The following is a 25219-nucleotide window of genomic DNA, read 5'->3' as shown; positions in this document are numbered from 1 at the left end:
AGAAACAGGGAAGAGACAGAGAGTAAGAGGGGGAGGGGAGAGAGATGGATGGAAAGCGGGGTGGGGACAAGAGGGAGGGAAAATAAGAGAGCGGTTGGGGCAGGAAGACTGGGATGGGAAGAACGAGGTGGTAGAGGGAAAGGGAAACAGAGACACTGGGGTAGAGATGGAGTAAGGGAGAAAGAAAGAGAGAGGGAGGGGAGATAAGGAGAGCGGGGGGACAGAAAGAGGTGAAAGGGGGAGCCAGAAAGGGAGAGAAGGAGAGTGGGTGGACAAAGGTGAAGAGTTCAATGGGGAGAGGGAAAGAGAGAGAGAGAGAGGGTGAGAGAGAGAGAGAGAGCTCTCTTTATGTCCCCCTCCTCTCTCTCTAAGGACTGGACAGAGAGAGGTGAGGGGGTTGAGAGAGAGAGAGAGAGTGAAAGAGAGAGAAAGAGAAAGACAACAGAGGTGGAGAGTGGGGAGGGAAGGAGAAAGAGAGAGGCAGACAGAGACAGAGAGAGAATGTGGCGTGAGAGTGAGCCCACCTCTCATTATACCCAACACTCTGCTTCTCTGGGACCTCCATTCCTGGAGTTATAAACCTGACATTGTGTAAAAACTATTGGGTTGGAAGACCATTGTGAATTGAGAGGGGATAAACATGGCAACCTGTGTTGAGAACTTGAAAGAACACAATAGACTAGAAGAGCAATTTATTGTCATCTGTATTTTTACATTAAAAAATAGTGAAAAGTTTTATAAGTTGTCGTATCATGGTGCCTAAATAAACGAGAGAAATTATAAATAAGAAAGAAAAGTAAAAGGCTATATATAAATGCAAATTATTGTCTCGTGTTGATTTAAAACACAGAGACGAAAGCCATCAGATTTCGCTGAGAATTTTAATTGCTTTTAAGTACCAACCAATGAACTTTTATGGCTATTTTCTGATTTTGAGATGGCCATGAACAGGTGGGTCGATATTAGGAGCAAGGTAACAGCTTGAATCTAAGCTGCATTGCTTTATCCGTCTCATCATATTAACTCTGCAGATACCCGAGTGAGACCTCTCATTACCCATCACACACAATCCCCTTCGACATGGATTCCTCACAGGATGAGTGCTTCTTTCAAGTTATTTCACTCAGTGACTTTGGTATGGAGGTTGAAGCAGTGAGACAGGTGACCATTACGACAGGGTAACACACTGGACGAGTAATCCAGAGACAATAGATGTGAAGCTGGAAAAGCACAGCAGGTCAGACAGCATCTGAGGAGCAGGACGGTCAACATTTCGGGCTAAAACCTTTCATCAGCACTCCTCTCCCCTCCCCTCCCCAGTCCTGATGAAGAGTTTCAGGCTGAAACGTTGACTCTCCTGCTCCTCAGATGCTGTCTGACCTGCTTTTCCAGCTTTGTATCTACTGACTCTGGCTTCAAGCATCTGTAGTCCTCACTGTCTCCTCATAATCCAGAGGGCTGTATCAATACTATCAAGTTCACAAGCTAAAATACTATCAGGTAGCAAGAAACTTAGGTGTAATTAATTACTACCATCTCGAATCAAAACGGTAATCTCAACAATAACAACCATAAATTTACCAGATTGTCATTAAAAACATTATTTGGTTCATTAATATCCTTTAGGGAAGGAAATCTGCCCTCCTTTCCTGGTCTGGCTCACATGTGACTCCAATCCCACTGCAATGTGGTTGATCTGAACCATGTCCTCAAACACCCAACATCCCCTGCTCAAGAGAGTCAGCGATGGCCTATAAACATTTGTTAGTGACACCGGTCAGACAGCATCCGAGGAGCAGGAAAGTCGATGTTCTGAGCCTAAACTCTTCATCGGGAATGACGAAGGGTTTATGCTCGAAACGCTGACACTCCTGCTCCTCAGATGCTGCCTGACCGGCTGTGCTTTTGCAGCGCCACACTTTCTGACTGTGATCTCCAGCATCTGCAGTCCCTACTTGCTCCTCTTTGTTAGTGACACCCATACCCGGAGAGTGAATTCTTTGTTAAAAACTGACGTTGTTGAGTTGGCGTACCTTGGTGATCTTGGGGTCAGTGCATCGGCTGTTTGTCCTGCTCTGGTGCATCCAGTTTCTCGACGGCGCCTGGCAATCCTGCTGCAGCATGCACCTTTTCTCCGGGACGCACCAACCACACTCGAACTTTGGATCAGCTTTCAGACACAGCCCACAGCTCTCCCGAAGGGCGGTGCACTTGTAGAGGTGAGCTGGTGGGGGGTGGGTAACGAGAGAGACAGAGAAAAACAGGATGAACGGGGAAGAGAAAACTCATGTTATAAGGTTGTCGAGATTAGATTAGATTATTTACAGTGTGGAAACAGGCCCTTCGGCCCAACAAGTCCACACTGACCCTTACCTAACACTACGGGCAATTTAGCATGGCCAATTCACCTGACCCGCACATCTTTGGACTGTGGGAGGAAACCAGAGCAAACTCACACAGACATGGGGAGAATGTGCAAACTCCACACAGTCAGTCGCCTGAGGCGGGAATTGAACCCAGGTCTCTGGTGCTGTGAGGCAGCAGTGCTAACCACTGTGCCACCGTGCCGCCCAGCCAATCGATGTCAACAGAACGCCAAGATAATGTAATTTGGAATGCATTCCCCACACATACACACACATCCAGACATTCCTTACTGGTGCCAGCCATCAACTTCCCCTCCAAGTCACTCACCGTCCTGACTTGGAAATATATCGCTGTTCCTTCACTGTTACTGGGTCAAAATCCTGGAATTCCCTCCCTAAGGGCATCGTGGGTCAACCCACAGCAGGTGGACTGCAGCAGTTCAAGAAGACAGCTCACTCCCACCTTCTCGAGGGGCAACTAGGGACGGGCAATAAATGTTGGTCCAGCCAGTACCACCCACATTCCACAAATGAATATTTTTAAAAAAATCAATAAGTGCTCCATGACACCAAGCCTTCAATGGCTTTGTGTTTGGAAATCAATACAGAGGAACCTCAATTATCCGGCATTCAATTATCCGAATATTGGATTATTTGGCAAAATTGCAACATCCTGATCTTGGCTAAACTATGTTATCCAGCATTTGATTACCTGGAATTCGATTAACCGAACGAAATACTGTCTCATCTGAGTCCTTTCGATAATCGAGGCTTCTCTGTACAGACCATTCTCCAGGAGAGTGAGGCTAGACCCTTGACTTGACTCAAAACTCACGCCAACACGAGTTGGCACCATCACGTGAATGATAATCGTCATTTGCTCATCAGGAACTGACTAACTCTGTGGGTTAGTTTATTTAAACCAATAAAGCACTTTATAAGTCACAAAGCCAATATTACACCAAACCAGCTGATGTCCTTCTATTAAAAAACCGAAAGAACTGTGGATGCTGTAAATCAGAAACAGAAACAGAGGTTGCTGGAAAAGCTCAGCAGGTCTGGCTGGGTCTGTAGAGAGAGAAATCAGAGTTAACATTTAGGGTCAAGCGACCATTCTGGTTCTGGGGAGGGGTTGCTTGACCCGCAACATGAACTTTAACTTCTTTCCACGGACGCAGCCAGATCTGCTGAGATTTTCCAGCAATTTTGGTTTTTGTCTCTGATTTCCTTGTCTGCAGCTTGCAGACCCCTTACTGGACCAACAGATTCACAACAAAGTCTTTGAAAGTGAACTGCCTTAAACACCAGGCGCGCACACACAACAAGCATTAACTGAGTGCTCGAGGAGGTCCATATTGTACAGTATGAGCCATCGAGAAAAAGTACGGAAAACTAGGAAGTAAAAACCCAGAGAAACATATCATATTCACCCTGTGAGCAGGACAGAGCTACAATTCAATCACAGTTAGCTATCTGTGACTGGGTAACCTGATTAGATTACTTACAGTGTGGAAACAGGCCCTTCGGCCCAACAAGTCCACACCAACCCACCGAAGCGCAACCCACCCATACCCCTACATTTACCCCTTACCTAACACTACGGGCAATTTAGCATAGCCAATTCACCTGACCCGCACATCTTTGGACTGTGGGAGGAAACCGGAGCACCCGGAGGAAACCCACGCAGACACGGGGAGAACGTGCAAACTCCACACAGTCAGTCACCTGAGTTGGGAATTGAACAAGGGTCTCAGGCGCTGTGAGGCAGCAGTGCTAACCACTGTGCCACCGTGCCGCCCACCATATACCATATTATATGGTATATGACTTATACCATATTAGTGGAGAAGAAGCCAGTGCTAGAATCGTGGAGTCATAGAAATGTACAGCACAGAAAAAGATCCTTTCGTCCAACTTATCCACGGCAACACCATATCCCTCCAAATTCTTCCTACTCACATACCCATCCAGATGTTAAATGTTGTGATTGTACCAGCCTCTACCACTTCCTCTGGCAGCTCATTCCATACACGTACCATCCTCTGTGTGAAAACATTGCCCCTTAGGTCTCTTTTATATCTTTCCCCTCTCACCCTAAACCTTTGCCCTCTAGTTCTGGATTCCCCCACCCCAGGGAAAAGACTTAGTCTATTTAGGTAAAAACAATGACTGCAGATCCTGGAAACCAGATTCTGGATCAGTGGTGCTGGAAGAGCACAGCAGCTCAGGCAGCATCCAACGAGCAGCGAAATCAACGTTTCGGGCAAAAGCCCTTCATCAGGAATTATCCTATCCATGCCCCTCATGATTTTATTATCCTCTAGAAGGTCAACTCTCAGCCTCCGATGCTCCAGGGAAAACAGCTAGAGCTAGCCTTCAAATACCCCCGTGGGGCACTGTCCCAATGGGTGGGGAGATGAGAGCAGGATAGCAATTAGTTCTGAGATCATAGAATTTCTCCAGTTAGAACCAGGCCCTTCGGCCCAACAAATCCACAAAAGCCCTCCAAAGCATAACCCACCCAGACCCATTCCCCTACCCTATTACTCTACATTTACCCCCGACTAATACACCTCACTTACACATCCCTGGTCATTGTGGGCCACTTAACACTGCACATCTTTGGACTGTGGGAGGAAACCGGAGCATCAGAAGGAAACCCCATGCAGACACAGGAAGAATGTGCAAACTCCACACAGACATTGGTCCAAGGCGAGAATTGAACCTGGGTCCCTGGCGCTGTAAGGCAGCTGTGCTAACCACTGAGCCGCTGTGCCAAACCCTCCACTAATAAGCTGCACAGTTAAATGTGAGGCTCCTCCAGCAGGGTACAATGCCAGGGAAGTGCTTTGCTATAAGGGAAGGAGCCCACATGCCACCATGGAGAGATAGCAGAACTGCAGCAATGCCACTAGACTAGAATCCCTACAGTGTGGACACAGGCCATTCAACCCATCAGGCCCACTGATCCTCAGAATACCATCCACCCCCATCCCTATTTCCCATGGTTAATTCACCTAGCCCTGAACACTCTGGACAACTTAGATTGGCTAATCCACCATAATCTGCACAAGTTGGGATTGTGGGAGGAAATCCACCCAGACATGGGGAGAATGGAAAGTCCACAAAGACAGTCACCCGAGGCCGGAATCGAACCCAGGTCCTTGGCATTGTGAGGTAGCAGTGCTAACCACTGAGGCACAATACCACCCAATAGCCAGGCTCCAGGGACACAGGTTCAAATGAAACCAGCAGCAGCACCATCACAGCTGGTGGATTTTAAATTCAATGAATGAAGGTCCAGCTTGTCTTGTCTTCAGGGAGGGAAATCCACCCAACATACCCAGTCTGGCCAGTCCCACAGCAACGTGGCTGACTCTTCAATGCCCTCTGAAACAGCCTGGCAAGCCGTAGTATGCAAGGGCAATTAGGATTCGGCAACAAGAACTTATCTGACTAGTGACACTCACATCCCATTAAAGAAACTTGACTCACATGTACCCTCTGAGGTTGAAAGTCACATATATAGGATTTCAGCATGTAACATTCTCACTGAATAGGACCAGAGACAGTTTAGATAATTGTGTCCTTGTAATAATTAGTGAACAAAGCTGGATAATTGGTTGTTAATTGTTTGAAAGGTGGAACACCCCCAGAATCACAGCTACACTCTCAAACTAGTCATTACAGAGGCGATTAGCACAATGGATGCAAGAAATGTGCCTGGGAAATTCTGAGTCACAGTTTGCTAAACAAACTTCACTCTGTTACACAGACTGTAGACTCCAACAAACCTATTGTTACACACTCAACACAAGGATCACCAGCCCTTCCACTACCTATCTCCATCCACCCCTTGACAAATTAATACTAATGGCTTCAATAACCAAATGCTCATCAGGGAGTGATTAACTCAGTGGGTTGGTTTATTTGAAACAGTAAAACACGTTCTATGCTATAAAGCAGACATGTCCAGAAACTGGAGAGAGTCTACTCGTACAGAAATTACCATCCCCTTCAGAAAGCTAGTATGAAGTGTTTTGAAAGAAGCACTGTTGGATTGTTGAAATAATCACTTTCTGTCTTGCTGCCATTCTCGCAGGGTTTGAAACACATGACATTTCAGGCCCTATGACCCTGTTGTCCTATTGTTTCTGAACAGTTCATGGGACTGAAACTTGAGTTGCAAAGTTGCATTTACACCTGTAAATTTATGCATCTGAGTTAATTTGTGTAAGATTTCTTTTTGTACGTTGCCTTAACGTTCATTTCACATGGTAGAAAACCAAAATTAAGTCCATCTGGATGTTGACAACTGTAATGCCCAACTGACACTTCATTTTGAGGGAAAACAAAGTAAAGTACTACAGAAACTGAAAAAAAAAAGCAGACACGGTCTCCTCCTGACCAGTATTTGTGGTCTACCACACACCAAAGAGGTTTAAGAAGGCAGCTCACCACCACCGTCTCAAGCTCAGCCAGGGATGGTGGACCCAGCCATGAGGTTACATCCCGTGAATGAATAAAAGTTTTTTTACCGGAACCAACCAATTTGTACCCTGCAAGCCCACGTCTTAACAACCAACTCGCAGACACAGTCACAACACTATATACATATTCGCAACATGTATTCCCAAAGCATTCCCCTTCGGTTAATGAGCAGGTGCATAAGAAATCAGATTTGGAGTTGGCTATCAAGTCAACTCTGTTCAATATGACTGCATTCTGCTAATTAACTCACCTTGACTATTCAATCCCCAATGTCTATCCCACCCTTCAGTTATTCAACAATGAACAGTCCTAACCATTGGGGCCAAAGAATTCCAAAATTTCAAAACCCTGGAAATGAAGACATTTCTCTTCCTCTCAGTCCCGACCAGCCCTTACCCTGGGACCGTGCCTCATGTTCGAGATTTCTCAGACACAGAAGACAGTCTCAGTGCCTACCTTGTCAAGTCCAGTCACCAATCTCTCTTTTAGCAGTGGTATTCCTCGAGGAACCACTTGTCATTTATAATCACTGTGTCATTACTTGGCTTTTTCTGATGATTTGCAATTTTTCATTGCTGAGGCGCCCTCCCCATCCTGCCTTGCTCCGACAATAAATGTTCACCCTTTCACCTTTTTGAAGACCTAACAAAATGTTGTGAATGACTGCCTACTTTAATTGGATGTCTTTCTGGAGATCTCACCATCTCACTCTCTGCTCTCCCAGTCACTCTCCCATCACTGGTCACTCTCTGAACTCTGATCACTGGTCACTCCCTGTTCTCCCCTCACCAGTCACACTTCCCTCACCGGTCACTCTCTGCTCTCTCCTCTCACCGGTGACTCTCCCCACACCGGTCACTCCCTGTTCTCCCCTCACTGGTCACTCTTCCCTCACTGGTGACTCTCTCCTCATCAGTCACTCTCTGCTCTCTCCTCACCGCTCACTCTCCCCTCATCGGTCACTTTCCCCTCATCAGTCACTCTCTGCTTTCTCCTCACCGGTCACTCTCTTTTCTCTCCTCACCGGTCACTCTTCCCTCATCAGTCACTCTCTCCACACCGGTCACTCTCTTTTCTCCCCTCACTGGTCAGTCTTCCCTCACCAGTCACTCTCTGTTCTCTCCACACCGGGCACTCTCTCCTCACCAGTCACTTTCCCCTCATCAGTCACTCTCTGCTGTCTCCTCACCGGTCACTCTCCCCTCACCGGTCACTCTCTTTTCTCCCCTCACCGGTCACTCTCTGTTCTCCCCTCACCGATCACTCTTCTCTCACCGGTCACTCTTCCCTCATCAGTCACTCTCTTTTCTCTCCTCACCAGTCACTCTCTGTTCTCCCCTCACTGGTCACTCTTCCCTCACCGGTCACTCTCTTTTCTCCCCTCACCGGTCACTCTTCCCTCATCAGTCACTCTCTCCTCACCGGTCACTCTCTTTTCTCCCCTCACCGATCACTCTTCCCTCACCGGTCACTCTCTTTACTCTCCTCACCGGTCACTCTCATTTCTCCCCTCACTGGTCACTCTTCCCTCACCGGTCACTCTCTGTTCTCTCCACACCGGGCACTCTCTCCTCACCAGTCACTCTCTGCTCTCTCCGCACCAGTCACTCGCCCCTCACCGGTCACTCTCTGCTTGCCCAACACTGGTCACTTTCTGGAGTCCTCTCACCGGTCACCTGCTGGACTCCTGACATTGGTCACTCTCTGGACCCTGATCTCAGATCACTCTCTGCTTGCCCCTCACTGGTCACCAAACTGCTTTGCCCTCAGAGACTGGCAGCAGATTGGAAAGTTAATAGACTCCCTGTTTCCTGATTAAACCATTCTCATCTCTGACAGGACTGGCCTTTCTCTCTGTCTCCAGTAACCAATGAATGTAAACACTCAAAGAAAATTAAAAATACAACACTATTTTGTTGTTGGCTCCCTCAATGATCTTCCTCCAAAATTGCTTTCAGAAGGGCCCCAGGTGATTAACCTTTGTATAAGATCAGAGACTTTAGCTAATTTTGATTTTCTCTTAGCTAACCTTTGCATAATTAAAAAGAGCCGTAAATGAACACCTTAATTATGTTAACGTGCCTATGAAAAAGTCAACAACCTTATTGCCCACACAACGCAGGCTAATTTGAGCTGCCTCAACTCTCTGTAGGCCCCGCAGGCAGTAACTCAGCTGCTGGCTGTAATAGACAAGGCTTGGAGCTCATCTGTCAGCTCAGAGAGAAATCTCCTCCGGCTGAATGTTCATTGTCGAGGGATCTGTCAGGAGGTCATGCCTCAAGTTTGGCCGTTCAGTGGAACGCAGCCAGATACTGAGCTGAGCTAAAACCAGCAAAGGATGGGGAAGGAGGGCATGGCAGGGCGGTTTGTGTTCAGAACGCCACATTTCTGACAACCGGGCTCCCTCTCCCCTGACACTTCCGTAGCACACTTAAGTCAGTTTGCAGATGACACCAAAATCGGTGGTGGAATGCACAGTGAAGGAGGTTATTTCCAAGGACAATGGGACCTTGATTAGATAGGACGATGGGCTGAGGAGAGGTGGATGGAGTTTGATTTAGATAAATGTGAGGTAAGGTAAACCAGGGCAGGATTTATACAGTTAATGGTAGGGCTCTGGGGAGTGTTGCTGAACAAAGAGACCTTGGAGTGCAGGTTCATAGTTCTTTGAAAGTGGAGTCACAGGTAGACAGGATAGTGAAGAAGGCTTTCGGTACACTTGCCTTTATTGATCAGTGTGTTGAGGATAGAAGTTGGTCAGGTTGCAGCTAATTAGAACATTAGTTAGAACTCTTAGAATACTGCGTACAATTCTGGTTTCCCTTCTATAGGAAGGATGTTGTTAAACTTAAGAGGGTGCAGAAAGGTTTTGTAACGATGTTGCTGGGACTGGAGAGTTTGAGCTTTAGGGAGATGCTGGATATGCTGGGGCTGTTTTCCCTGGACTATCGGAGGCTGAAGGGTGACCAAATAGAGGTTGATAAAATCATGAGGGGCATGGATAGGGTGAATGGGCAAGGTCTTTTTCCCAGTGTCAGGGAGTCCAAAACTAGGTTTAAGGTGAGAAGGGAAGGTTTAACAGGGACCTGAGGGGCAACTTTTTCTGGTGAAGTGGGTAGTGTGTGTATGGAATGAGCTGCCAGAGGAAGTGGTGGAGGCTGGTACAATAACAACATTGAAAAGGCATCTGGATGGGTACATGAATAGAAAGGGTTTAGAAGGATATGGGCCAAACGTAGGCAAATGAGACAAGGTCAGATTGGGATTTCCCTTCAGCATGGATGAGTTGCACTGGTGGATCTGTTTCCATGCTGTATGAGTCTATCATTTATGTTTTCCCCATGATGGCGCAAGGGAGAGATATCAAGCTCTCCTTTGTAGCTTGTGGTCTGACAAAAGTATGCAAAAGGCTACTAACTCTGACCAGATGTGTTCCTGGAGTCATAGATTGCAGAACATAGGAAGAGGAGGAGCCTTTCTTGGCCCTTCAATCCTGCTTTCCCATTCAACATGTTCATGGCTGACTGCTGTCCTGTATTCTGCCTGTTCCTATAACCCTCAACTGCCTCGTGTATTGAAACCTACCTAACTTCACCTTGGATTGACCTCTCACCACTAACCCCTGACCCTTGCTCTCCCACCATTGATGACGCAACACCGTTAGCTTGGCAATGGGGTAGGCTGTTGCCTGGCTGTTGGTCTATTTCTTTATGATGAGAATTGGCTAACCCTGCTTTACACTCAATCTCCAAGAGCTGTTTAATAAAAGCGTTCGGGGGAGCTTTGTCCCTCTTGAAAATGTCACCAGTTTTAATCACTCAGTGTCAGGGAGATTTTACTGGAGATTCTAGGACAGCCCTGGGGTAGCAGCTAGCCAGTCTTTGAAACCCGTAACTCCTAGGAACATCAACAAGGTTTGTGAGATTGTCAAATATTGGTCAAACTTCAAGTCCCCAGCAATTGTCATCTTGTACCAGTAACCAATCAGCTGCTTACACACTTGGACTGGCGTCCAAGAATCTGTCCACTTGATTTTAGGGAATTGTGGGAGAAGTTTGGACTGAATGGCCAAAATACCGAGCAGTGTTCAGCGGTTTTTAAGACCAGACACTTGGTAAACACCTGAGTAACCAAAAGACGACCTGTTGGAGTAAAAATAAAGTTGCCATAGCTCCTTAGAGAGAGGCGACAGGTGGTGAGTTTAACCTGAGGGTCACCTCACCCCAGGCAAGGGGTGAGATTGAAAAGGAGAAACCTTGGGGTTCAGGTGCATAGTCACTTGAAGTTTGTGTCACAGGTAGAGAGGCTGGCTGAGAAAGCATTTAGCACACCTGCATACATTGATCAGATCATTGACTACAGGAGTTGGGATGTCATGTTGACGTTGTACAGGACATTGGTGAGGCCTCTTCTGGAACACTGTGTTCAGTTCTGGCCTCTCTGTTTTAGGGAGGATATTACTAAACTGGAGAGGGTTCAGAAAAGGTTTACCAGGATGTTGTCAGAAACAGATGGTTTGAGTTATAAGGAGAAGCTGGCTAGGCTGGGACGGCTTTGACTGGAGCGTAGGAGTTTGAGACGTGACCTTATGGAGGTTTATAACATCACAAGGGGTAGAGATAAGAAGAATGGCAGGCGTCTTTTCCCCAGGCTGAGAGATTTCAAGACGAGGAGTCATATTTTTAAGGTGAGAGGAGAAAGATTTTAAAAAGACATGAGGGGCAATATTTTTACACAGAGGGTGGTTTGTGTGTGGAATGAACTTCCTGGGGAAGTGGTGGATGTGGGTAGAGTTACAATGTTTAAAAGACATTTGGATAAGTACACAAATAAGAAAGGTTTGGGCCGAGTGCAGGGATGTGGGATTAGTTTAGTTTAAGAACATTTGGTCAGCACTGACTGGTGGGACCAAAGGGTCTGTTTCCTTGTTGTACAGTTACAACATTTAAAAGATGTTTGGACAAGAAATGTTTGGAGGGACATGGGTCAAGCACAGACTTGTTTAGTTTGGGTCAGCGTGGATTGGTTGGACTGGAGGCCCTGTTTCCGTGCTGTGACTCTGTGAGAGTCCTTCAAGGTTACCTGAGCTGGTGTGGGAATTGAATCCCCACTGTTAGTGTCACGGGGCATTGCAAACTAGCCATCCGGTCAACTTAGCTAACCAGTCTGCAACTACAGTGAAAGGGGAGAAGCTGTCGTGGTAGTGTCAGTAGACTCATAGTGCAGAGGTCCAGGCTGATCTGGGTTCAAATATCACCATAACAGATTGTGGAGTTTTGATTCAATTAACACTCAAACAAAAGTTTGGAATTGAAAGCTAGCCTTCAGTGGGGATGACCATAAAATCACCATCGATTGATGTAAAACCGTTCAGGGAAGGTAAATGTCCATCCTCAACTGGTATACCCCAGCTCTGACTCCACACCGGAGACTTACCTTCCCTGAATGGTTTTACATCAATCGATGGTGATTTTATGGTCATCCCCACTGAACTCTAGCTTTCAAGTATGTCAGCAGCTGATTGGTTACTGGTACAAGATGAAGATTGCTGGGGACTTGAAGTTTGACCAATATTTGACAATCTCACAAACCTTGTTGATGTTCCTAGGAGTTACAGGTTTCAAAGACTGGCTAGCTGCTACCCCAGGGCTGTCCTAGAATCTCCAGTAAAATCTCCCTGATACTGGGTGTTTAAAACAAGTGACATTTTAAAGAGGGACAAAGCTCCCCCTGAACGCTTTTATTAAAAAGCTCTTGGAGATTGAGTGTAAAGCAGGGTTAGCCAATTCTCATCATAAAGAAATTACTGCTCCTCGAACCGCTGTGCTTTTCCAGCACCACTCTAATCTACACACAGAAACATTTCCAATGGACAGGCAAGTGATTACATTAGATTCGCTTCAGTGTGGAAACAGGCCCTTTGGCCCAACCAGTTCACAGTGACCTCCAAAGAGTAACCCATCCAGACCCATTTCCCTCTGACTAATGCACCTAACACTTCAGGCAGTTTAGCATGGCCAATTCATCTGACCTGCACATCTTTGGACTGTGGAGGAAACTGGAGCACCCAGAGGAAATCCACGCAGACACAGGGAGAATGTGCAAACTCCACACAGACAGTCACCCAAGGCTGGGATTGAACCTGGGACCCTGGTGCTATGAGGTAACAGTGCTCACCACTGAGCCACCGTGCCACCCAGATGTTGGCTTCCTCTGTAGTGCCAGATATAAGCAGGACAAGGCTGTGGATGTCCCATCATTGAACGTGTTTAAGGATGAGACAGATTTAGGAGTGAATTAAGAATATGGGAAAGCAGAACTGAGTCATGTTATGTAGAACAATGAAGCAGGGGCCGAATGGTCTTCTGATGTTGCTGTTCTCTTTTTATATGCAGGAAAATGCAAAATCCATTAGTACCAGGGATGGACTTGGAGGGGTGTGGAGGGAAGGACAGCCCCAGACCATACAGTAACTGTGACCAACACTCATGGGGAGACTGAGGGGAGTCTAAAAACAGGTTGTGAATAATAACATCACGATGTAACACTGACATCAGCACTCGTGCAAGAGAAAGTGAAAAAAAGCTGGAATGATCTGTACTTGTGAGAGGAACGTGTACAAGAACAATATTGTGTATAACAGTGTGAGTAAGAGTTTACAGAAAGCTATCAGAGTCAGACAGCTGTCACCCTTACAGTAAGGGGGGAAACAAATACAACAAACTACTGACAGGTGGAGAATCATCATGTAGGCCATTTCATCTATCGAGTCCAGAGTGACCTCCCAAAGAGTATCCCACACAGATCCATTCCCCTACCCTATATTTCCCAGGGCTAATCCACCTATCCCACACTTCCTGGGGCAATCTCCCATGGCCAATCCATTAACCTACGTATTTTTGGACTGTGGCAGGAAACCAGAGCAAACCCACACAGACAGTGACCAGCCAGAAATTGTAAACCCGAGTCCCGGGCACTGTGAGGCAGCAGTGTTAACCACTGAGCCACCGTGTCAGCCATACCGAAGGCTAGTCACAAGGATAGCTATCCTTCCAGTGTTCAAACCCTGTGCTAACACACACTGGTTCGTACAGCTATCCAGATGGGCTATCTCATTTCTCCTCCTCAATGCAAATGGCTGACCCTCCTTTCATTTTACGCACATTCATTCACTGGACATGGACATCGTTGGCTGGGCCAGTATTTATTGCCCATCCCTAGTTGCCCCTTGAGAAATGGGGGTGAGCTGCTTTCTTGAACCGCTGCAGTCCACCCACAATGCCCTTAGGGAGGGAATTCCAGGATTGTAACCCAGTGACAGTGAAGGAACAGGGATACATTGCTCAGTCAGGATGGTGAGTGGTTTGGAGTGGAACTTGCGGGGGGTGTGGTGTTCCCATGTGTCTGCTTCCGTTGTCCTTCCAGGTGGAAGTGGTCGTGGGTTGGGATAGTGCTAAGAAGACTGGTGAATTTCTACAGTGCATCTTGTAGATAATTAAAAATCACACAACACCAGGTTATAGTCCAACAGGTTTAATTGGAAGCACAAGCTTTCGGAGCGACGCTCCTTCATCAGGTGATGGTGGAGAGCTCAAGCCTAACACAGAATTTATAACAAAAATTTACAGTGTGATGTAACTTGGAGATACTACACACTACTGTTTCTGAGTGCTGGTGATGGAGGAAGTGGATGTGGTGCCAATCAAGCTGGATGCTTTGTCCTGGATAGTGTCAACCTTCTTAAGTGTTGTTGGATCTGCACCCATCCAGGAGAAAGTGAGGACTGCAGATGCTGCAGATCAGAGCTGAAAATGTGTTGCTGGAAAAGCGCAGCAGGTCAGGCAGCATCGAAGGAACAGGAGAATCGACGTTTCGGGCATGAGCCCTTCTTCAGGAGAAGGGCTCATGCCCGAAACGTCGATTCTCCTTCTCTTTGGATGCTGCCTGACCTGCTGCGCTTTTCCAGCAACACATTTTCAGCTCTGCATCCATCCAGGGCAAGTGGGGAGTATTCCATCACACTCCTGACTTGTGCCTTGTAGATGGTGGACCGGCTTTGGGGAGTCAGGAGGGGAGTTACTGAGATTCTGTCCACTGGTTCCAGATTCCATCATGAGGAGAATTAACCTCCAAATTTACCTCGTCAAGTCCCTTCAGCTTTTCATACATTTCAATAAGATCATCTCTCAGTCTTCCAAATTTATAAACCCGATCTACTCGACCTCTCCTCTTTAGACAATCCCCTGGACCCAGGAATCAGACTAATCCTTACTGCAGTCCCTCCCTCTTTCCTTTGGTCGGGAGATTGGAAAATAACACAAGGCGCATGCTTGGTTTCACCAAAGGGTGGCTCAGTATTGAGCACAGCTGCCTCACAGTGCCAGGGAGCTGGGTTCAATTCCAACATCGGCCGACTGTCTGCGTGGAGTTTGCACATTCTCCCCAAACCTGCGTGAGTTTCGTCCGGGTGCTCCAGTTTTCAGTTGAATAAAGGGAACTATGGAGCTATGAGGGAGGAGCTGGCCAAAGTTCAATGGTGCAATACCTTAGCAGGGATGACAGTGGAGGAACAATGGCAGATATTTCTCGGTATAATCAGTTCATTTCAAAAAGGAAGAAAGATCCTATGAGGAGGCAGGGGTGGCCGTGGCTGACGAGGGAAGTTAAGAAACATATAAAGTCAAAAGAGAAAAAGTATAACATAGCAAAGATAAGTGGGAAAAAGGAGGACTGGGAAGCTTTTAAAGAACAACAGAGGATTACTAAGAAGGAAATATGCAGAGAAAAACTGAGGTACGAAGGTAAACTGGCCAAAAATATAAAGGAGGATAGTAATAGCTTTTTTAGGTATGTGAAAGGGAAAAAAATGGTTAAGACTAAAATTGGATCCTCGAAGACAGAAACAGGGGAATATATTACTGGGAACAAAGAAATGGCAGAAGAGTTGAATTGGTCCTTCAGATCTGTGTTCACTGGGGAAGACACAAGCAATCTCCCAGAGGTAACAGTGGCTGAAGGACCGGAACTGAAGGGAATTTATATTTGCCAAGAATTGGTGTTGGAGAGACTGTTAGGTCTGAAGGTTGATAAGTCCCTGGGGCCTGATGGTCTACATCCCAGGGTACTGAAGGAGGTGGCTCCAGAAATCGTGGATGCATTGGTGATTATTTTCCAGAGTTCGATAGATTCAGGATCAGTTCCTGCAGATTGGAGAGTGGCTAATGTTGTACCACTTTTTAAGAAAGGAGCGAGAGAGAAAGGAGGAAATTATAGACCAGTTAGTCTGACCTCAGTGGTGGGAAAGATGCTGGAGTCTATTATAAAGGATGAAATTACGACACATCTGGATAGCAGATAAGGTTAACTAATCCTTGCCTTTAAAGCTTTACCTATCATTGGAAGTAGCACCTAACACCTTATATCTGATAGCAAAATTGCAAGTTTTTGATTTCTTGTTTGCTTCCTGTTTCATTGTACGCTGTGATATTTTTACATGCTGTCTAGCCAACTCTCCTGTTCTAGTTAATCATTCCTGAAAATTTGACATTGGTCCAAATATGTGGTCTCTGAATTCTGACTTACCAATTTCTCCTAAATCAATTTTAGTGGTCCTCTTACTTCATGCCCAAAAACTAAATCAAATGGACTGAATTTGGTCTAATCGGAAAAAGTACAAATGGAATTCCCTTATCCCAATCATTTGAGTAGTCTTGAATATCCTTCCTCATCAGTATGTGAGGATACTAGTGAGAGAGGGTCATGTCGTTTTGTGCTAGTTGGTGTTCATGTATCCAGGTGGCTAGTTTTCTGCCTGTTTGTCCAATGTAGTGTTTGTTACAGTCCTTGCACGGTATTTTGGATTGAAAGCTGGTTGGCTGAGAGGAAACAAAGAGTAATGATAAACAGCTCCCTTTCGGAATGGCAGGCAGTGACCAGTGGGGTACCGCAGGGATCAGTGCTGGGACCGCAGCGTTTTACAATACATATTAATGATATAGAAGATGGTATTAATAGTAACATTAGCAAATTTGCTGATAATACAAAGCTGGGTGGCAGGGTGAAATGTGAGGAGGATGTTAGGAGATTACAGGGTGACGGGACATGTTAGGTGAGTGGACAGATGCATGGCAGATGCAGTTTAATGTGGATAAATGTATGGTTATCCACTTTGGTGGCAAGAACAGGAAGGTAGATTACTACCTAAATGGAGTCAAGTTAGGTAAAGGGGCAGTACAAAGAGCTCTGGATGTTCTTGTACACCAGTCAATGAAGGTAAGCATGCAGGTACACCAGGTAGTGAAGAAAGCTAATAGCATGCTGGCCTTCATAACAAAAAGGGTTGAGTACAGAGGCAGAGAGGTTCTTCTGCAGCTGTACAGGGCCCTGGTGAGACCACACCTGGAGTACTGTGTGCAGTTCTGGTCTCCAAATGTGCGGAAAGACATTCTGGCTATTGAGGGAGTGCAGCATAGGTTCACGAGGTCAATTCCTGGAATGGCGGGACTACCTTACGTTGAAAGATTGGAACGACTGGGCTTGTATACCCTTACGTTTAGAAGACTGAGAGGGGATCTGATTGAGACATATAAGATTATTAAAGGATTGGACACTCTGGAGACAGGAAACTTGTTTTCGCTGATGGGTGAGTCCTGAACCATAGGACACAGCTTAAAAATAAGGGATAGGCCATTTAGGACAGAGATGAGGAGAAACTTCTTCACCCAGAGAGTGGTGGCTGTGTGGAATGCTCTGCCCCAGAGGGCAGTGGAGGCCCAGTCTCTGGATTCATTTAAGAAAGAGTTGGATAAAGCTCTCAAAGATAGTGGAATCAAGGGTTATGGAAATAAAGCAGGAACAGGATACTGATTGAGGATGATCAGCCATGATCATAATGAATGGTGGTGCAGTCTCGAAGGGCAGAATGGCTTACTCCTGCACCTATTGTCTATTGTTTCCCCCCATATTCTAAAGATGTGCTGGTTAAGTAGATTGGCCATGCTAAATTGCCCTTGGTATCCAGGGATGTGTAGGTTAGGAGCATCAGTCAGGGGAAATGTAGAGTAATAGGGGAATGGGTCTGGGTGGGATACTCTTCGGAGGGTCAGTATGAACTTGCTGGGCCGAAGGGCCTGTTTCCACACAGTAGGGATTCTATGAACACTCTACGTAAATGCATGAAAACTAGAACATTCTGGAAATACTCAAATTATTCAGGCACCATTGAAGAATGAGAGAGAAAAATAACTCCACCCTGTCATAGTTCTTACCTACTCTCTTATTCATCTAACCCTCACCCATTCACTCACTCAAAACCTATAAACGTTTTCTAGTCCTGATATATTAATAAACAATCTGAAATGTTAACTAAATTTCTCTCTCTCCATGGTAAAAACAATGACTGCAGATGCTGGAAACCAGAGTCTAGATTAGAGTGGTGCTGGAAAAGCGCAGCAGTTCAGGCAGCATCCGAGGAGCAGGAAAATCGACGTTTCGGGCAAAAGCCCTTCATCAGGAATACAGGCAGAGAGCCTGAAGGGTGGAGAGATAAGTGAGAGGAGGGTGGGGGTGGGGAGAAAGTAACATAGAGTACAAAAGATGAATGGGGGTGGGGATGAAGGTGATAGGTCAGGGAGAAGGGTGGAGTGGATAGGTGGAAAAGAAGATAGGCAGGTAGGACAAATCATGGGGACAGTGCTGAGCTGGACGTTTGGAACAAGGGTGAGGTGGGGGAAGGGGAAATGAGGAAACTGGTGAAGTCCTCATTGATGCCCTGGGGTTGAGGTGTTCCAAGGTGGAAGATGAGGCGTTCTTCCTCCAGTCGTCTGGTGGTGAGGGAGCGGCAGTGAAGGAGGCCCAGGACCTCCATGTCCTCGGCAGAGTGGGAGGGGGAGTTGAAATGTTGGGCCACAGGGTGGTGTGGTTGATTGGTGCGGGTGTCCCAGACTTGTTCCCTAAAGCGCTCCGCTAGGAGGCATCCAGTCTCCCCAATGTAGAGGAGGCCGCATCGGGAGCAACGGATACAATAAATGACATTGGTGTATGTGCAAGTAAAACTTTGATGGATGCGGAAGGCGCTTTTAGGGGCTTGGACGGAGGTGAGGGAGGAGGTGTGGGCACAGGTTTTGCAATTCCTGCGGTGGCAGGGGAAGGTGCCAGGACGGGAGGGTGGGTTGTAGGGGGGCGTGGACCTGACAAGGTAGTTATGGAGGGAACGGTCTTTGTGAAAGGCGGAGAGGGGTGGAGAGGGAAATATATCCCTGGTGGTGGGGTCTTTGTGGAGGTGGCGGAAATGTCGGCAGATGATTTGGTTAATGCGAAGGTTGGTAGGGTGGAAGGTGAGCACCAGGGGCATTCTGTCCTTGTTACGGTTGGAAGGGTGGGGTCTGAGGGCAGAGGTGCGGGATGTGGACGAGATGCGTTGGAGGGCATCTTTAATCACGTGGGAAGGGAAATTGCAGCCTCTAAAGAAGGAGGCCATCTGGTGTGTTCTGTGGTGGAACTGGTCCTCCTGGGAGCAGATACGGCAGAGGCAGAGGAATTGGGAATATGGGATGGCATTTTTGCAGGAGGTAGGGTGGGAGGAGGTGTAATCCAGGTGGCTGTGGGAGTCGGTGGGTTTGTAAAAGATGTCAGTGTCAAGTTGGTCATCATTAATGGAGATGGAGAGGTCGAGGAAGGGGAGGGATGTGTCAGAGGTGATCCAGGGAAATTTAAGGTCCAGGTAAATTTAAGGTTGGTGAAGTTGATGAATTTCTCAACCTCCTAGCGGGAGCGCGAGGTGGCGCCAATGCAGTCATCAAAGTAGCAGAGGAAGAGGTGGGGAGTGGTGCCAGTGTAATTACGGAAGATCGACTGTTTTATGAAGCCAACAAAGAGACAGGCATAGCTGGGGCCCATACGGGTGCCCATGGCTACCCCTTTGGTCTGGAGGTAGTGGGAGGATTCGAAGGAGAAATTGTTAAGGGTGATGACCAGTTTGGCCAAACGAATGAGAGTGTCGGTGGAAGAGTACTGTTGGGGATGTCGGGAGAGGAAACAACCGATTGCTTGGAGGCCCTGGTCATGGCGGATGGAGGTGTAGTGGGATTGGATATCCATGGTGAAGATGAGGCATTGGGGACCGGGGAAACGGAAGTCTTGGAGGAGGTGGAGGGCGTGGGTGGTGTCTCGAAAGTATGTGGGGAGTTCCTGGATTAGGGGGGATAGGACAGTGTCAAGGTAGGTAGAAATGAGTTCAGTGGGGCAGGAGCATGCTGAGACAATGGGTCAGCCAGGGTGGTCAGGCATGTGGATCTTGGGAAGGAGGTGGAACCAGGCAGTGCAGGGTTTCCGGACTATGACTTTGAAAGATGTGGGTGGGAGATCTCCTGAGGTGATGAGGTTCTGTATGGTCTGCGAGATGATGGTTTGGTGATGGGGGGTGGGGTCACGGTAGAGGGGCGGTAGGAAGAGGTGTCCTGGAGTTGGCGTTTGGCTTCAGCAGTATAGAGGTCAGTGCGCCAGACTACCACTGCGTCCCTTTTATCTGCTGGCTTGATGGTGGGGTCGCTGCGTACTGCCTGACCTAAAGTCATACAGCTGCACAGCACAGAAACAGGCCCTTCAGTCCAACTCATCCATGCCAACCCAATACCCTAAATTAATCTCCTCCTATTTGCCAACACTGGGCCCATATCTCTCCAAACCCTTCCTATTCATATACCCATCCAGATGCCTTTTAAATGTTGTAATTGTACCAGCCTCTACCACTTCCTCTGGCAGCTCATTCCATACATGCACCACCTCTGAGTGAAAAAGTTACTCATTAGATCTCTTTTAAACCTTTCCCCTCTCACCTTAAACCTATGCTCTCTAGTTCATCTCTCATTCTTCCAAAATCATGAACCCGATCTACTCGACCTCTCCTCTTTAGACAATCCCCTGGTCCCAGGAATCAGACTAATCCTTATTGCAGTCCCTCCCTCTTTCCTTTGCCTTATCTATGCCCCTTATGATTTTATAAACTTCTATAAGGTCTCATCCTAGCCTCCAAGGTAATTAGCCCCAGCCTCTCTCTGTAGCTCAAACCCTCCAACCCTGGCAACATCCTTGCAAATCCTTTCTGAACCCTTTCAAGTTTCACAAACTGCTGAATTTTTCCAACACATAATGCTTTCATTTCAGATTTTGTTATGCTGCAGTATTTTGCTTCATGGAGATTCCTATCTCTTCTATTGTCAAACCCTTTGTAATGACAGCCCTATGAAACAGCCACCACAGGAGTAAGCCATGGATCAGTTCCACTGTCTGAGATACCCAACTTCTCAAAAATGAACCTTTTCAAAATACAGTGTTTGATTTGCAGGTAAGTGTTTGTTTTCACTGGGAAAATTTGGCAAATTTGGCAATGACGTGGTTGAAAATTAGAAACATTAGCCTGGGGGCCTTTACCGGGCTTTATGTGGTCATGGATAAGGTGGATAGGAAGCAGCTGCTCCCCCTTGAATTAAAGAATCCTTACAGTACAAAAAGGCCATTTGGTCCATCAAGTCTGCACCTTGTGAAGGGCATGCCATCCTATCTCCATATTTATCATGACTAATCCATCTAACCCTGTCACTACAGGGCAATTTCCCACGGTCAATCACCTAACTAGTAGACCTTTATTTCCCACGGTCAATCACCTAACCAGAAGATCTTTAAACAGTGGGAGGAAACCAGAACACCCAGAGGGAACCCACACAGACACAAGTAGAACGTGCATACTCCACACAGACAGGTGCCCAAGGGTAGAATTGAATCCGGATCCCTAGCACTGTGAGGCAGCAGTGCTAACCACTCAGCCACCACGCTGTACTTTGTTTAAAGGTTAATAACAAGGAGGGTGAAAGGCAGGTGGTTTAGAGGGGTGTTGAGGGAGAGTCTTTTCACCCAGAGGGTGGTGGGGCTGTGGAATGCACGGCCTGGGAGGAGAGTTGAGGCAGGAAATCTCACAGCCTTTAAAATGTACGTCGATGAGCGCTTGAAGTGTCATAACATGCAAGGCCATGGAGCTAGTGCTGGAAAATGTAGGTAGGCCGACATAGACTGGATGGACCAAAGGGCCTTTTCTATAATTCAATGTTAATCCATTTCTGGGAGAGGTGCAAATTCTAAGAATTAACAAAATGTGCTTGACACTTTCTGTCAACGTTACACCCCTCTTTACTTGAAGAAGAATATCAAAGAGAAATTTAGCTCTGGACCTCAGAAGGAAAATGGAAAGAAGACTGTATTGTGTGGAGATGTTTCAGTGGCTGTGAGCTCAAAGCAAACACTCTCTAATTAAATGCTGCTCCTGAATTGATCACCTAATTCTGACTGGCATTAAGAAAGATACCTGAGTGCTTAACAGTCTTCATCTCTTCTGGCATTGTTGAACACTCGGACTGCAAATGTATGTTTACAAAGATGATATCAGGATTTCAATGGTCAAGTTAAGAGGGCACATTTTGATCCTGTTTTCACTAGAATTTAGGATGTTAAGGGCGATCTGATCAAATTTTTCAACACATTGAAAGGAAAAGTCAAGGTAGATGAAGATAAATTATTTCCACTGGTTGGGGATTCTAGAACAAGGAACATAGTCTGAGAATTAGGGCCGGACTGTTCAGGAGAGATGTTAGGAAGCAATTCTGCACGCAAAGGGTGGGAGAGGTTTGGAACTCTCTTCCACTAACGGCAGTGAATGTTACAATTAAATCTGAGACAGATGAGCTTTTGTTAAGTAAAGGTATTAAGGGATATGGGCCCAAAGGCAAAGATACAGAGTTAGGCCATAGATCAGCCATGATCTCATTGAGTGTCGGAACAGGCTCAAAGGGCTGAACGGTCTACTCCTATATTTCCTGTTCCTGAGTCAGCTCTTAGTTGGAAAGCAACATTCTCGAGAAAGCCCAAATTTTGGATGTTAGGTTGTCCCTTCGCATTGCTGGAGTGGTCAGGGAAGCAAAAGATTTTTGAACCAACATGTTCAGCTTAATGAGCAATTGCACACCCTCAGAAACACGAAGCCTTCCTTAGATAAGGAAAACAAGCAGGAATATAGGGATATACAACCAGGAGTGTACCATGCAACCCACTGAGACTGCTACATCATTCAGCTAGATCATGGCTGATCAACATCATTGCCTTGTATTATCCCCATCTCTCTTGATGTTTATGATATCTACAAATCTGTCAAACACTCAGTGACTAAGCCTTTTCTAACACAGGGTTGAGAATTCCAAAGATTCACTCGCCTCTGAATGAAGACACCCCTCCTCAGTTCAGCCTTAAATGGCTGAGACCAGGTCCCATGTTCTTTATTTCCTTTAATTACTCACAGGATGAGGGGGTTGCTGACCAAGCCAGCATTATTACCCATCCCTAACTGCCCAGAGGGCAGTTGAGAGTCAAACACATTGCTGTAGGTCTGATTAGATTACTTACAGTGTGGAAACAGGCCCTTTGGCCCAACAAGTCCACACTGACCCGCCGAAGCGCAATCCACCCACACCCATTCCCCTGCATTTACCCCTTACCTAACACTACGGGCAATTTAGCATGGCCAATTCACCTAATCTGCACATTTTTGGACTATGGGAGGAAACCGGAGCACCTAGAGGAAACCCACACAGACACGGGGAGAATGTGCAAACTCCACACAGTCAGTCGCCTGAGGAGGGAATTGAACCTGGTTCTTTTGTGCTGTGAGACAGCAATGCTAACCACCATGTCACCATGCTGCCCACATGAGCTACATGTAGGCCAAATCAGGTAAGGATGGCAGCTTCCTTCCCTGATGGGTTTTTCCAGCAATCAGTGATGGCTTCACAGTCACCATTTGATGCTTATGGTCTCAGGCACGGTGGCACAGCGGTTAGCACTGTAGCCTCACAGCACCAGGGACCCAGGTCGATTCCCACCTCGGGTGACTGTGTGGAATTTGCACATTCTCCCTGTGTCTGTGTGGGGTTCCTCCGGGTGCTCCGGTTTCCTCCCACAATCCAAAGATGTGCAGGTCAGGTGGATTAGTTGTGCTGAATTGCCCGTAGTGTTAGGTGTATTAGTAGATGTCGGAGAATGGGTCTGGGTGGGTTACTCTTTGGAGGGTCAGTGCGGAGTTGTTGGGCCGAAGGGCCTCTTTTTATGCCTTAGGGAATCTAATCTAATCTTAATTCCTATGCCATGGCAGGATTTGAACTTAGTCCCCAGATCGTTACCTGTACCTCTGGAATAATAGTTCAGTGATAATGTCACATGTCATCACCTCCCCCTCAAATGCATCAGGAATGGTGAGTGGGAGGGTGCTTTAAGCAGTTTTAAATGGTTCAAGGATTGCGGGAGGAATTAGACAAGAAAGAGGAGTTTATGTGTCAGTTCAGCAATTGTCTGACAAAGGCAGGCCACACCTGGGAGGCTGACTGGCTTCCAATATCTTATGTTCTTAGGAGGGGGTCTCACCAATTCTAGGTTCTAGGAAACACCGAAGAAGGAACAACAATCAGAGACAACACTAGAAATATTCAAGCACCATCTATAGAGAGAGAAGAGAGAGACAGAAAATCTCTCCAGCCCTCCAAACGATTGCAGACCTTCCTATTTATTCTTTCTCTCCACTTCTTCAGCTTTTCACTTGCTCGGAACGATACAATAAGGGGCTAAGTCTGGCTGGGCAATGTGAACAGAGCAATGCCACATGACCTTGCTCTCCTTTGCAGCCTTGTGGTAAGATGAAAGCCACTGGACGATGTTTTTTAAAATAAGGTCAAGGCTTCCCTAACCTCAGCAGGCTCTAACTTTCGTTTACCAGCACAACCAGGGCAAGAATATGCTAAACATATGTTGCATTTCCCAGATATGGTGAAAGGACATGCAATGTCAACTCTGTTTTTCTCTCTCTCCACTTGGACTACCAGACCAATTGAGTCCTTCCAGCATTTTCTATGCAGCAGGACTGCAAAGGAGTGGTTGCCTCTCCCTCTCCACATCAATGGGAGCGTGGTCTCTGGGACTACGGCAATTTTTTTACCATGGTCCACATTGTGAAGGCTCGTTTGGAATGGGCACCTCCAAACATGGACAGTGTCCTGGGAATGTGCCCTGGGGCCATCCCAAAGTAAATGGGAAGAGAATCATAATTACACAAACATCTGAATAGGAGCAGAATTAGGCCATTTGGCCCTTAACTCTGCACTGCCATTCAGGAAGACCATGGCTGATCTGATGGCATCCCTCATCCTCATCTAACCACAATAATTGTGTATTCCACTGCCTTGATATGAATCCCTTCACTTTTACAGTATACAGTTTTCAATTCAGAAGGAGAGATTTCCATTGATATGAGTACCCAAAAGTGTTTT

The 25219-nt window shown here is 46.7% G+C and overlaps 1 protein-coding gene across 3 annotated transcripts in view; it reads right to left on the bottom strand.

The window, feature by feature from the left end:
- Positions 1-25219, bottom strand: part of LOC132822232 (plexin-A1-like) — a 541551-nt gene that overhangs the window by 139316 nt on the left and 377016 nt on the right. For all 3 annotated transcript variants that reach the window (XM_060835337.1, XM_060835340.1, XM_060835338.1), the window contains exon 12: positions 2034-2224. In XM_060835337.1, coding sequence (XP_060691320.1) covers positions 2034-2224 — 191 coding nt within the window. The remainder of the gene's footprint in view (positions 1-2033; positions 2225-25219) is intronic.

This window comes from Hemiscyllium ocellatum, chromosome 14 (genome assembly GCF_020745735.1).
Source record: "Hemiscyllium ocellatum isolate sHemOce1 chromosome 14, sHemOce1.pat.X.cur, whole genome shotgun sequence".
NCBI lineage: Eukaryota > Metazoa > Chordata > Chondrichthyes > Orectolobiformes > Hemiscylliidae > Hemiscyllium > Hemiscyllium ocellatum.
This window is presented reverse-complemented; position numbering and strand designations above follow the sequence as displayed.